This window comes from Saccostrea cucullata, unplaced genomic scaffold (genome assembly GCF_032062105.1).
Source record: "Saccostrea cucullata isolate Sc308-1 unplaced genomic scaffold, CSIRO_AGI_Scuc_v1 ctg575, whole genome shotgun sequence".
Lineage (NCBI taxonomy): Eukaryota > Metazoa > Mollusca > Bivalvia > Ostreida > Ostreidae > Saccostrea > Saccostrea cuccullata.
Genome location: NW_026932050.1, coordinates 373033 through 387055, shown reverse-complemented (window position 1 = coordinate 387055; position 14023 = coordinate 373033). Strand labels below are relative to the sequence as shown.

General features: G+C 32.3%; 3 protein-coding genes across 3 annotated transcripts in view; 1 reads left to right on the top strand and 2 right to left on the bottom strand.

Moving 5' to 3' along the window:
- LOC134234356 (serine/threonine-protein phosphatase 5-like) overlaps positions 1-14023 on the bottom strand; it is a 124581-nt gene that overhangs the window by 27501 nt on the left and 83057 nt on the right. The window lies entirely within an intron of this gene.
- On the top strand, positions 4385-7453 carry LOC134234371 (E3 ubiquitin-protein ligase TRIM71-like). The gene is made up of 2 exons (XM_062716431.1): positions 4385-4443; positions 5352-7453. The coding sequence occupies exon 2, from the start codon at positions 5366-5368 to the stop codon at positions 7046-7048; it is 1683 nt and encodes a 560-aa protein (XP_062572415.1). The 5' UTR covers positions 4385-4443; positions 5352-5365; the 3' UTR covers positions 7049-7453.
- Positions 7879-12767, bottom strand: LOC134234357 (serine/threonine-protein phosphatase 5-like). The gene is made up of 5 exons (XM_062716413.1): positions 12750-12767; positions 9447-9534; positions 9137-9356; positions 8490-8571; positions 7879-8303 (listed from the first exon to the last, which is right to left on the bottom strand). The coding sequence occupies exons 2-5, from the start codon at positions 9529-9531 to the stop codon at positions 8247-8249; spliced, it is 444 nt and encodes a 147-aa protein (XP_062572397.1). The 5' UTR covers positions 9532-9534; positions 12750-12767; the 3' UTR covers positions 7879-8246.

The window sequence follows — 14023 nt, the reverse complement described above, 5'->3', positions numbered from 1 at the left end:
TAAGGGTTTTCTTCTGACGGTAGACCATTGAGATCAAATATATTTAACTTGTCGTAGAATTGATTGACCATGAATGTCTCCACAAACTGTGAACTTCTCCCCCTGAAAATAGAATAAAAAGATTCCAAAGTTTTTCTAATATTTTAGAGTTTCTTAAATTAAAATGATAATAAATATTTAACCAATAGATCTTACCTTTGGCACTGTAATATCCACTAGACTGGGTTGTTTAACAAAGAACTTTTTTACTTCGACTAGAAACTATCAAAAACATTTAGTAAACATTGAGATTTACAAATTATTTTAAAAAAAACTCCGTAAATGTAGAACATGTAAAAATAATAAATATTTATGTTTCTGTTTATGGAACAGGATTTGATGTTTATTTACTGAATTAAAACATAAACAACATACCCTACTAAATCACAAATACATGTACTTATTATTTCCCCGATTATCAATGGAAGATCATTTTAGGTCTAAAGATCTATTACCTTAATCATGTTAATACTAAAATATCAAGCGTATTTATTCAGTGTTATGCCTAAATTCTTGCTTATCTGATAAGCGTATTTTCTGTTGAGTTTCTTTTGTTCCTTGAATGTTTGCATGAGATCTTTGACAAACTGTAGAGTCATCTTGCCGCCCTCAAATCGAGGCCCCTGGTAATCGTCCTCTATACCTGTAAAAAGTAGTGTTCAGTTGTCTGATTTGATGAAAGTTACCTAGGATTCTCGCCAAGGATTCATTATAATCCTTAGAGAATCACTTTTCCACCTAAATTTTCAAGATTTTAGTTACCCTTTCCAAACAGAAATTTAGTGGCAATGCTTTTAAATGGCAACTGAAATTAATAATTTTTTCATGCAAGGTTAAAAAAATTGATAGGTAGAGTAACATTTGAATTACCAAACAAAAATTCTACTCATTTTCCTCAATAATAATATGTCATAGAAAACTGACAACGGTCTTCAGGGGATGCTGACTCCTCCATGGCATCTGATCCCACCTCTGATGTTTTGGAGGTCTGAGTTTGCTCTGCTCCTACTTTGTATTGTTTAATGGACTTTTGAGCTTAAATACTATTCATTATCTCCATATATTTCATAACTTCAATATGTTCATAAAGAAAAAACAAACAATTTCACACATTATGTTTCACCCTAATATGGAATCCATGTTCATCAATCTAACCTTTGTATAAAGATAGTCCACTTTAGCCAACTAATGTGTGCAGATAATATTATACATTTATTGACTGAGTTCAAGGGCAACATGCATTTTGTTGTACCCAAGAACAAAACTGTTTGTTTGGTTTGAGGTTCAAAAAACGCATTTTGCTTGAGAACACCGTCAATAAATGTTTTACTCTTTTGTTATATCTTTCATTTTAGATATTTTTTGACATACATGTATCTTGTACTGTCTTCCATGATGTAACCTTAGGTTCATCACTGCTGAACACCAACAAATGCAAATGAGATTAAGCTCCGCCCATTGTGTGACATAAGCGATACTACATCTCACTCAGCGGTCAAACATGATTTTTATATGCCCGCTCAGTAAAACATTAAAAATGTTATGACTTTTTTTCATATAGATATATGTTATAGGAATAACAAATAGTACATACATGGTATCAGTACAAATACGTACTCATAGAACCCAGATCGATGCTATCAGCCACTGATTTATGATTTTCCTCCACAGCTATCGCTCTCTGGAAAGCCTGCATCTGGACAATTTTCTTACACTCGCTGTACTTTGCTTTCGCATCTTTGTCATTTGGCCGCACTTTTATGACCTAATTTAGTAGAAACATTTAAATGACATTTATTTTATTTTTTAACTGTAGGATTGAGATATCAAAATAGAATACAATAGATATACTAAGTATACAGCTTGTTGGCTTTGAATATGGGATCTCTGGCACAAAAACAATAAAGTGTAATGAATCTAATGAATCCAATACAATAGTTAATAGAAGGTTTTGCATATTGTATTGTTACAATGTAATGTCACAGATACAATTCTTACCGATTCAAAATCTTTGAGAGCGACTTTGAATTTCCCCAGAGCCATATTGGCCGAAGCTCGCCTATAGTAAGCCTGTCAAAATAAATGACAATACAGTATAATTTAGTATGTACATGTACTTTAAGAAATTCTGAAAGATCCTGAGAAACTCTCAAAAGGAAACAGAGATTTTGAGACAGTGATACAATACCTGTAACATTAGCTTATCTGAAAGTAGCTGCCTAACACATTGACCCTACTCAGAATGCACTCTTGAGTATCAAATAACTTGTGGAAATGAAAACATTGTATGCAGGTGATAGAAGAATATTTTAAATTAATCAACTTTGTCTATACACTTACTGGAAATAAATGTTCAAAATATTTTTGGCAAAACCAGAAGGCATATTTCTAAAAAAAAAAATCTTATATCTGCAAATGATCTGTGCATTGCCAAAAATTCAAATTCTGTAGCTACTGTAATAAACTCCTCTGGACAATGTCAAAATATTAAATGATTGAGGCGCTGAAATTTAAGGATATCCAATCCTCAGACAGGAAGGACAACTCTTTCATCTATAATTTTAATTCGAAAATTCCTAATTTGAACTTAAAATCTTCTAATGCAACAATTTTTATTTATGTTTTTCAATGTGATTCACCAAGCATTCAGAAGAGACCATATAAACAGAGGTCACGTGTTGCAGTTGGTTTTCACACAAGCAAGACCCCTCACTGCTCAATGGCCATGAGTGCCGAGTATACAACGAAATTTGCAGCCCTCCAACGGCAAGTGTTGGCATCTCCATATGGATGGGTTAAAAACTCTAGAGAGGGACATTAAACAACATACATTTCATCATCATCAATGTGAATCAATGTTCTTTGAAGTTTTTTAGAAAAGGTTTTATACGAGGGCCGTTCAAAAATTACGCGGACTTGTTGCACAGAAAAATTATTTGACGACATAATCGGGCAAAATGTCATACATAATATAAAAGAATCTTTACTTATATGGTCTTCAAAATTTCATATCAAAATGTTGTAAATTGGTATCAATTTTGAGTGATTTTTCAAGACATATCATTAAGACACGGAGCAGCAAAATCTTTGACGTTAAAGGCATTATAAAAAAAATATGTGATTGAGTTTTCATTTTCTCAACATTTTCCCAAGAGTACCTGTACAGTTTGAGTTACCTTATCTACTCAACATCCAAACAACATTTCTTGTGAAGCTTAAAATCTATTAAACAAGTAAAGAATATTCTTTTTTTGTTTTAAAACCAAAAACTTCAGGTATTTATCAGAAATAGTGTGATATTGGTGACTGTCAATCACGTTCTTTACAGTCCGGATAACGTTTTCGTCGATAATCTTCTTTCCGTCCTCCCGTATAGTCTTTTTACAGAGGATTAACGGTCTTAAATTTCAATTTGCTATTTGTGGACGAATGTCACGAATACCCTAATTTACTACATGTTTTATTATGCATATTTTGGATCTATGTTGGCGATATCTCGAGCATTACACATAATTTAACAAAATGTGGTGCGCCGTCAATTCAGAAGAAGTCATTTTCACGGTAATCGCATCAGAGAAAAATCACTATATTTCTGTTAGTACTTCGAATATCACGCTACAAATCTATATACATGATAATAGAACAATTTAAAGATACATTTGAGAAAATTATCGAAAAATATCGCGAATTATAGTATATAGATGAGCTAAATTTTGGATTCCGCTTGCTTTTGCTTCAAATGTTTTGTCGTGCTGCGTACCTCTCATCAGCGATATCAACATACCGATAATTTTAGCAGAATTTTTTTAGAATTCAGATATTTTGCCCAAAATTTATTGGAATCTTTAAGATACATATTTCTATGAAACTTCATAACTATATGACGTCTATAAGAGTAAATAATAGTGCTCACAGTCCGCGTAATTTTTGAACGGCCCTCGTAAATTGATATTTTTATCCAACAAAAAGTATTTTACAAAAAAAAAAAAAAAAAAAAAAAAAATGACTGTTATGAAATCAAAATTCCTTTAATCTAGCCTTACATACCATTGATTATTAGCATGATATAATTTGGTTTTTGCAATGATAGGAAACATTAATGCGCAAAGCATTATAAAATGATTGAAGTAGAAACAAGAATCTAAATTAAGTACCATGTACTTGATGTAAGTATAAAAATTGTTTTAAAAAAATATTCAAGAGTCTATATACTGAAAACTCTCATCCTGAAATGTATTTATTGAATGATTTTCCATTAGAAAATACACAATAGGTAAATTTAAATCCCCAGTACATACAAAACAGGAAATTTAAATACCTGACAGGTAGATAAAACAAATACCAAGTGATCAAAGTAACCAGGGAGGATTTGATCAACAGGACGCCATTACTGTCTGAAATAAGGTAGGATATCCTATATCTATCTAACATTAATGATGCAGGCCCTGTACTGGCCTTTAGCATGGTTTGAAAATTCAAAATAGTATTTGAAAACAAAGGATTATATACAAAGTTTCTTATATTCTGAGATTAGGGGTAAATTAGTTTAACCCCCTCCACCCTCCAAGGAATTCTTTAAACTGCACTCAATTATGATGGATCCAAAGAATAGTTTGTATTACATACAATGTAATGCATTTTGCAATCTAATTAAAATTAGATGTTCCGAATCCGTTATCGCTTCTCAAACGAGAATCGATAGCGGATTCGGAACATCTAATTTTAATTAGATTGTGCATTTTGTGGTTGTCAATTTATAACTTATCTTGTTTACATTTTTTTTAATGCTAAAAGTTTTACCATCTCATATGATCCCTCTTGTATCGGAAGTTTAAAGGACATCAATGTAGTATAAGGGGAGTTAAAGAGGACTTTCTTTGGAAGTGTATTTGATTGTTGTTTGACGTTTCCAAATCAAACATTTTCTACTCCTCTTCATGTATCAGTGAAGGCTTTCAGAATTAAGCATTTGAGCAGTGAGGGTTCTTTTGTACCATATTATTGCCTACCATGTCAAGTGACCATAAATCAAAGGTCTCATCAAACCTGTGATTTTCACTTTTTTGTTAACAACCTTAAGTCAAGACAGAATGATCAGACCTAATTTATAAAATACCTTATCTTTGTCTCAGGAAAAATCATTAAAGTTTCAACATTCGTTACTTTATATCCATTAGAGAAAAATAAAATAGACCCAAATTTATACTTTTTTCCGCGAGTGAACAGCTTAGACTTGTCAAAATGATATCAAGACACATCAATAAATAATGATTATAATCATGAAATTATATATCATATATTATCCAATTCAGATCCACATTTAATTATGGACCCCCGTACCAGTGCCCAGGACGTAATGCGATGTGACCTGTGCGAGACCGCTGTGGTACAGATGCACTGTGATACATGTCTTGTCAACCTGTGTAAGGCCTGTGTGGGAGAACACATGATTTCTGATGAATCCAAGAAACATGAAATTGTCAAATTCAAGCTTCGAAAAACTACTCCCCAATACCCAGGATGCACATTTCATAGGGAACGATGTGAAATGTACTGTAAACAATGTGACAGTCCTGTCTGCATCAGTTGCATTGCATCTGATCAACACAAGGGTCACGCATTTTTGAAAATGCTTCAACTATTGGATGAAAGAAAAAACAAAATTATGAAAGACCTCATTGAATTAAATGAGACAATTTATCCAACCTATCAGGACATTGCCTCTGATGTACAAAGCAGAATGAGTCAGTTAGAAAAGGAATATGGAGATCTCTCAACAGCCATAACAAAACATGGAGAGGACTGGCACAGAGAAATTGACAAACTTGTCAAGAAACTTAAAGCTAAAGTTGATGAGATTAAAAGTACACAGTTACAAACTCTACAGAAACATCTGGATGAAATAAACAAGAACATTTCAGACATCAAGGATGAAATAGATTCAAACAATGTTATTGTAAATGAAAATGATATTTCAAAACTATTCAACATAAACAGATACAGAGATCTTCCAGAGAAATATGTGCCGTCTTTACCGAAATTTACTCCAGGCAGAATTGGAGAACTTTGTAAACTGTTTGGAGTTTTATCAGCAAGTTCTTTATCTTCAGTTAAACATGGCTACACTATGAAGACAACACAGAAATCACCAGAAGCTGGATCCTCTCCTCCAGTCAAACGGCTGCTTGATGAACCAGAGACTGTCACCACCATAGACACCGATTATAGTCGTAACGTGCACCTTTACAATGTGGCCTGTCTGAGTGATGAAGAAATCTGGACAAATGGGAATGACAACACCATGAAACTCTACAGCATCAATCAGGGATCACTACTCAAGTCAATCACAACAACGTCAGGGAATAAACCACAGGACATAGCAGTGACAAAAAGTGGAGATCTAGTTTATATTGATTATGATGATAGAACTGTTAACATTGTGAAGAATGAGAAGATAGAGGTGGTGATCAGACTACAGAACTGGAAACCTTGCGGTGTCTGTAGTACTTCCTCTGGCGACTTCCTGGTTATCATGATCAGAAATGATGACAAACAAACAAAAGTTGTCCGTTACTCTGGCTCCACAGAGAAACAGAAACAAAGCATTCAGCTTGATGATAAAGGTAACTCTCTCTATTCATCTGATAGTTATATCAGATACATAAAAGAGAACAAGAACCTGGATACCTGTGTGTCTGACAATGGAGCTACAGCAGTGGTGGTGGTCAATCAGGCCGGGAAACTGAGATTCAGGTACACTGGACATACTCCTGCTCCAAAGAACGAACCATTCTATCCACGAGGAATCAGCACAGACAGTCAGAGTCACATCCTTACAGCTGATTTATTCAATGACTGTGTCCACATCATAGACCAGGATGGACAGTTCCTCCGTTACATAGACTGTGGACTGAGTAGACCCTATGGACTGTGTATATATACGAATGACAACCTGTTTGTTGCTCAATGGGTAAACAAACAAGTAAAGAAATTTAAATATCTCAAATGAATTCTAGCCCTACATATTAAAAAAAAACTTTTCTTTAAGGAATTATACATCTTCATTCATTTTGTACAATTTATACAAATGACTATCTCTTTCTTACGTAACATTGAGAACATCAACAAGAATTGAAACTCCATATCGTGAGCTCCACAAATATTTTGTTTCATAAAATTTATTTCATCAATCAGTTACCTATCATAAGTTTATACTTTGAACACAATTTACGTTAAGTTGTCATGATTTTATACTTAAATTAGATGACAAACATTTACTGCCACTTTGCCATCAGACAAGTGCACACTAAAGTATATGGGTAATTGTCCAGATCTTGTCAGGTGAGGGAATTAAAGAACAATAAAAATGAGTAAATAAAGAGATTACATTATTTTGTGTCATAAGAAAACAAATGCGAATGTATATGATAAAAAAAAAGTCGTTGTTCTTTTTTCACTGATGTTATTTTTAACAATAGTCAATCCACAATTTACAAAAGCTGTTTCCCTTTGCGGGGTCAACAAAAAGGTCAAAAGGGGAAGATTGATGTTCCTCCTCTTTATGCTCTGATAAATCTACTGTACTCAAATTTGGCTCTCTCGAAATATGATATCCAAGGATGCTATGATTTCTGGCCCCTTTACCCTCGTGTATGACCTAATTTTCAAAAAAGCCACTTTTGATTTAAATTTTTGAATGACCTAGAATAAGGTGTTCGTATTTGACACAGTTCTCCATAATTAATGACATCTCACCCACAGAGACACCGACCACAATTATTTGACTTTGCTTGTTCTGACTTTGTATACGTACGGAGCAAAGTAAAATAACAAAAATCATTGATTTTTATCATTTTATTAAAACTTGCATTTCCTGACAATAAAATATCAGCTGCCACAAATATGTAGCTATGAACAGTGTTTTTGCATAAAATACTTTGTCTTGGTCATTTATATAGCCGTAGACTTTGATCGACTACATTTATTTAAGACTTCTACTTATAATGATCACTTAACTCTTAATTCGGCCGAATCTTTATAATTTTAAATTACTTAAAGTTCAGTGCCTGCACATTGATGATGCTGTCTTAAAAAGACTGATTTATAATGTGCATAATGTGGATTATGTGGTTTCTATGACATTGGGTGATAAACCCATGAGGTACATTATAAGTTACATGTGGTCTGTTCTTTTCCTTCTATGAAGATTAAAACAATCCAAACAGGTTGTTTACATAGGCCATAGGTTTTACATTAGGGTGTGGCTGAAACAGAAAGCATTGAATACAGTTAAATGAGCTTAATACATTTTTGTTTCACACTTCTTTTACTAAATATTTTATTAAAATGAGGATTCTCATATTTATACATGTACAATATATTATCTATTTCTTACACATGTATTTACATACATATACATTAAATAAGTATATATAATCAAATGCACATACCACAGCATCAAATGATGTAAACTTGGGTGTAAGGTCATCTCCTCTCAAGGTCATAAAGGCCCCTTTGTTCCCCATCGTATCACTGTCAACAACAAAATACTTTTCACTGACAGAAATTAAAATATATAGCTCTTAGCAAATAAATTCCAGATGTAAAATATTACCCTTCCTTGCACATACCTATGTAAAATTTAAGCCCATACATGTACCTTCAAATGGGAATCAATACTTAGGTTTACATTTAAAAAAAATATCATATATATTATTATATTATTATACTTTTAAGTTTTAACATTCAAATACACGTCTGGGATGTTCTAGAAATATTGTGAATTTACAAAATCCCAGTACAATGCAGAGGACACTTTTTTTCTGAGTGAAGTTTTAGTATAAGAAAACATCATTTAGATGCTGGGCCTTCCCCCAACACTTTAGTTGCTGCAAGGTTGAGATCAGGCAGATTCCACGTTTTTTTTTTCATAAAGTACAAAAATATAAGAAAATTTCCATGTAGACTTCTGAAATAGCATTTTTTATTGCTATAATATAAAAGACAATATATTATGTGCCCACTATATAATATTTTGCTAGTAATCTCTGTATAAAGCTTTCCTTTTATTTATTTTTGTTCTCTCTGAACAACTTACCAGTAATTAGGTGCTGAGAAGACAGTTATACATTTCCCATCGTGAGAGACCTCATATCCCTCTGGCTTAACTTCATGACTTCGTATAACGTACTCCAAATTGTTCCGTTCCAGAAACTTCCTCGTTACGTCAGGTCCAAATATGGTTCCCACCCCACGCTTACTCTCAGCCCGACCAGACATTGGTTGAGGATCGGACCATAGAAGCTCGCACATTAAACCTGATAAGTACAAGTTTTCTTCTATTAAATCAAGAGGTCCACATGTTATGGGACGCATGCTTACATCTCTGTTACCTGTGGGAAATGTACCTGATTCAGGGGGTTGTCTGTTTCTGTCAATTTTCCTGAGATCATCCAGGGTCACATTGTCATCTTTAAACAAACCACCGTGCATTACCTACAGTCATAAACAAACCACCGTGCATTACCTACAGTCATAAACAAACCACCGTGCATTACCTACAGTCATAAATAAACCACCGTGCATTACCTACAGTCATAATTCAATTAACTGGAGAAATTGGAAGAGACCTTATAAACAGACATGTTGATGCGCATAACTCTTCTTCAGCAAATTTCATTCACCTTAATTAAATGCCATATGGCCCGATTCTTCACACATTTTCAGGATACAATGAACAATGGTGAAAAGTGTCTTTGTAAATTATTAACTTTTCTGCAAGTGACCTTGAACTTGGATAGGTGACCTTAAAATTGTTTTTGATAATATTTTCAGTGAATGTGTCATCTTTGCTTAGTATTACAGGACATTATTCAAATTCAAGACAAGCATTGGGGGGGGGGGGGTTAAGTAAACTGGTGTAGGAAGAGATTTCAAAGAATGTATTAAAATTAATATTTATAAATACAGCTTATAGGTTAAAGTTCCTCATGTATGTAAAATCATGGTAGGGGGTAACCATGAAATCAGTGAAAACTGAACTCTAATGACAGATAATGATTCCACAAAAGCGCCAATGTTTTTGAACAGCATATATACGAGATATGCTCCAACCACAAATTGAATATTTTTAGATGACCATACATTAGAATTATTTTATAATAAGTTATAAGCAAGTTTTGTGTTGTGCCCTTATGTTGTCACTGATTATGCAGTGTATACTTACTAATATTTTGTTGTTTGTATAGTGAGCTAATGGAAACCAGTTAAATATATATCTCTGTATTATGTTGTCACTGATGATATAGACTTACTAATATTTTGTTGTTTATACAGTGAGCTAATGGTAACCAGTTAAATATATCTCTCTGTTTTATGTTGTCACTGATAATGTAGACTTACTAATATTTTGTTGTTTATACAGTGAGCTAATGGTAACCAGTTAAATACGAGGGTTGTTCGAAAAGTTCGTGGACGATGTCCATCTTCGTTATATTACTCACTGGAAATTCAAAACAAGCACATTATAATATGTAAAAATATTTGCTTTGTTGATGTGTGAAGTTTCATTCCATTCGATTTAACACAAATAAATTTACTTCATTTTAAAATCAACATGTTTTGTACCCGCAGAGCACACAAAACGGCAATGTAACGTCAAGACATAGCGTCGAAAATTTATAATAGATACTATACCTATATATTTCACACAGAATATTCCAATGCCCATTCATTAAATTATTTTTCTAATACTTGACATTTATTTTTTAAGAATTGATCTCATATTGTATAATTTTCTTTTGTTAAGGTTTTAATTTCTTTTAGTACTTAACTCTGCTTTCTCAGGATAAGCAACTCTGAAGCGCCTTTGTCTTTCATTTACGTTTCAAATTTTAAAGTTTTGTTCAGATGTTTACAATAAAACCGTTTCTTCACAGGTCATCCTCATCCGATACAGAGTCCCTGTCACTCAAATATTGCCTGTACTATTTGTACATACATGCACAACTCGCTTGTGACATATTTTCTTGATTCCTTTAACATTTTTAGAGTTTATTCAGGATTTTACCTAAGAAAAACACAAAATTGCTTCGGTACCTGCTGCTCTGTGACGTTCTAAAACGTCATCATTTTTGTCGTTTTCAATAAGGACAACTTATCTTCTCAAGTTGATTTCTTTTCAACAAAGCAACATATAAAACCATCATTTGGTACACGTATCGATGTTACAATTTATAATTTGAATTTCTAGGTAGTTTTTCGTTTTTCCTCCAGTTTACAGAGAATATGACTATAGACATTATTTATTGTATTGTCTGTAACTGACTAAATTTTACCTGCTCCGCGATCCGATTTTTGCATTTTTAAAATCTGGATAAGTTTTTAATTAATCGTAATATGTTGTCAAAATTAATACATATCATTTGGATTTATTGTTAAAATATTTCTATCAAATTTAGATAACATATAACGTCAAATAAAAAAGATATGGCAGTTGTCCACGAACTTTTCGAACAACCCTCGTATATATCTCTGTATTATGTTGTCACTGATTATGTAGACTTACCAATATTTTGTTGTTTATACAGTGTACTAATGGTAGCCAGTTAAATATATCTCTCTGTTTTATGTTGTCACTGATTATGTAGACTTACCAATATTTTGTTGTTTATACAGTGTGCTAATGGTAGCCAGTTAAATATATATCTCTGTTTTATGTTGTCACTGATTATGTAGACTTACCAATATTTTGTTGTTTATACAGTGTACTAATGGTAGCCAGTTAAATATATCTCTCTGTTTTATGTTGTCACTGATTATGTAGACTTACCAATATTTTGTTGTTTATACAGTGTACTAATGGTAGCCAGTTAAATATATCTCTCTGTTTTATGTTGTCACTGATTATGTAGACTTACCAATATTTTGTTGTTTATACAGTGTACTAATGGTAACCAGTTAAATAAATATCTCTGTATTATGTTGTCACTGATTATGTAGACTTACTAATATTTTGTTGTTTATACAGTGTGCTAATGGTAACCAGTTAAATATATATCTCTGTATTATGTTGTCACTGATTATGTAGACTTACCAATATTTTGTTGTTTATACAGTGAGCTAATGGTAACCAGTTAAATATATATCTCTGTATTATGTTGTCACTGATTATGTAGACTTACTAATATTTTGTTGTTTATACAGTGTGCTAATGGTAGCCAGTTAAATATATATCTCTGTATTATGTTGTCACTGATTATGTAGACTTACTAATATTTTGTTGTTTATACAGTGTGCTAATGGTAACCAGTTAAATATATATCTCTGTATTATGTTGACACTGATTATGTAGACTTACTAATATTTTGTTGTTTATACAGTGTGCTAATGGTAGCCAGTTAAATATATATCTCTGTATTATGTTGTCACTGATAATGTAGACTTACTAATATTTTGTTGTTTATACAGTGAGCTAATGGTAACCAGTTAAATATATGTCTCTGTATTATGTTGTCACTGATTATGTAGACTTACTAATATTTTGTTGTTTATACAGTGAGCTAATGGTAACCAGTTAAATATATATCTCTGTATTATGTTGTCACTGATTATGTAGACTTACCAATATTTTGTTGTTTATACAGTGTGCTAATGGTAGCCAGTTAAATATATATCTCTGTATTATGTTGTCACTGATAATGTAGAATTACTAATATTTTGTTGTTTATACAGTGAGCTAATGGTAACCAGTTAAATATATATCTCTGTATTATGTTGTCACTGATAATGTAGACTTACTAATATTTTGTTGTTTATACAGTGAGCTAATGGTAGCCAGTTAAATATATATCTCTGTATTATGTTGTCACTGATTATGTAGACTTACTAATATTTTGTTGTTTATACAGTGAGCTAATGGTAACCAGTTAAATATATATCTCTGTATTATGTTGTCACAGATTATGTAGACTTACTAATATCTTGTTGTTTATACAGTGTACTAATGGTAACCAGTTAAATATATATCTCTGTATTATGTTGTCACTGATAATGTAGACTTACTAATATTTTGTTGTTTATACAGTGTGCTAATGGTAGCCAGTTAAATATATATCTCTGTATTATGTTGTCACTGATTATGTAGACTTACTAATATTTTGTTGTTTATACAGTGAGCTAATGGTAGCCAGTAAAATATCTCTGTAAATAGGTCGGCCATTTGTGACGTATATCTACACCGGTTAAGGATTATTTACACTTCATCAGCTATCATATTTCTATTATGTTGAAAGAAAAATACATGCAGTATTTAAAATTTATCTGGTACATAAATTCAAAAACTTTGCTGGTAGACAATAGTCAAAAAGGCATTATTTTACTGTATATTCTGCCATTCATCGGATCTTACAATTTCACAAACTGTTGATACAACTATTCATTAATTAGGTACACATATTTCAGAGAATCTAATTTTATTTTTTACAATTATCACAATTACTGGAATTTAGATAGATAACATGAATTGAGTTGGGGGGTTTGTCAAATAAGGATACTTGGACTTGACTTCTCCCTCAAAACCATATATCTGATTCATCGTTATACTCTTATGGTTACCTGAAATAGAAACATTTACATGTACATAAGATGAAAATCATCTAAAAGTTTGTATAAACACAACAATTTTGTTTACAGTAGAGCAAAAAACAATTTTTTTTTTTTCCATTGTCGTTTCTTATTAAAAATGTTTTAGCTATGTTGCAAAAATATCTCAACCAATAAAATTTATTGATAGCTAGAAATCATCTGTGAGCTTAAAGCTTACCTCTAGCCATCAAGAAATGATTGGGAAATAAAAGCTTACCTCTGGCCATGAAGAAATGATTGGGAAATAAAAGCTAAAAACAAAACAAGACAATGACACACTCCACCGAGAAGGACCCTCGATCCACAAAGTCACCGTTAAATAACTACATACAGTCAAGGG

Excerpts from the sequence above, each read along its gene's own strand:
- LOC134234357 (XM_062716413.1), bottom strand. The coding sequence starts at position 9,531 with ATGCACGGTGGTTTGTTTAAAGATGACAATGTGACCCTGGATGATCTC. Across the intron at positions 9,357-9,446 it reads CAGACAACCCCCTGAATCAG|GTTTAATGTGCGAGCTTCTA; the intron begins GTACATTTCCCA and ends TGTACTTATCAG. Across the intron at positions 8,304-8,489 it reads TTACATCATTTGATGCTGTG|CCACACCCTAATGTAAAACC; the intron begins GTATGTGCATTT and ends TTTCTGTTTCAG.
- LOC134234371 (XM_062716431.1), top strand. The coding sequence starts at position 5,366 with ATGGACCCCCGTACCAGTGCCCAGGACGTAATGCGATGTGACCTGTGC.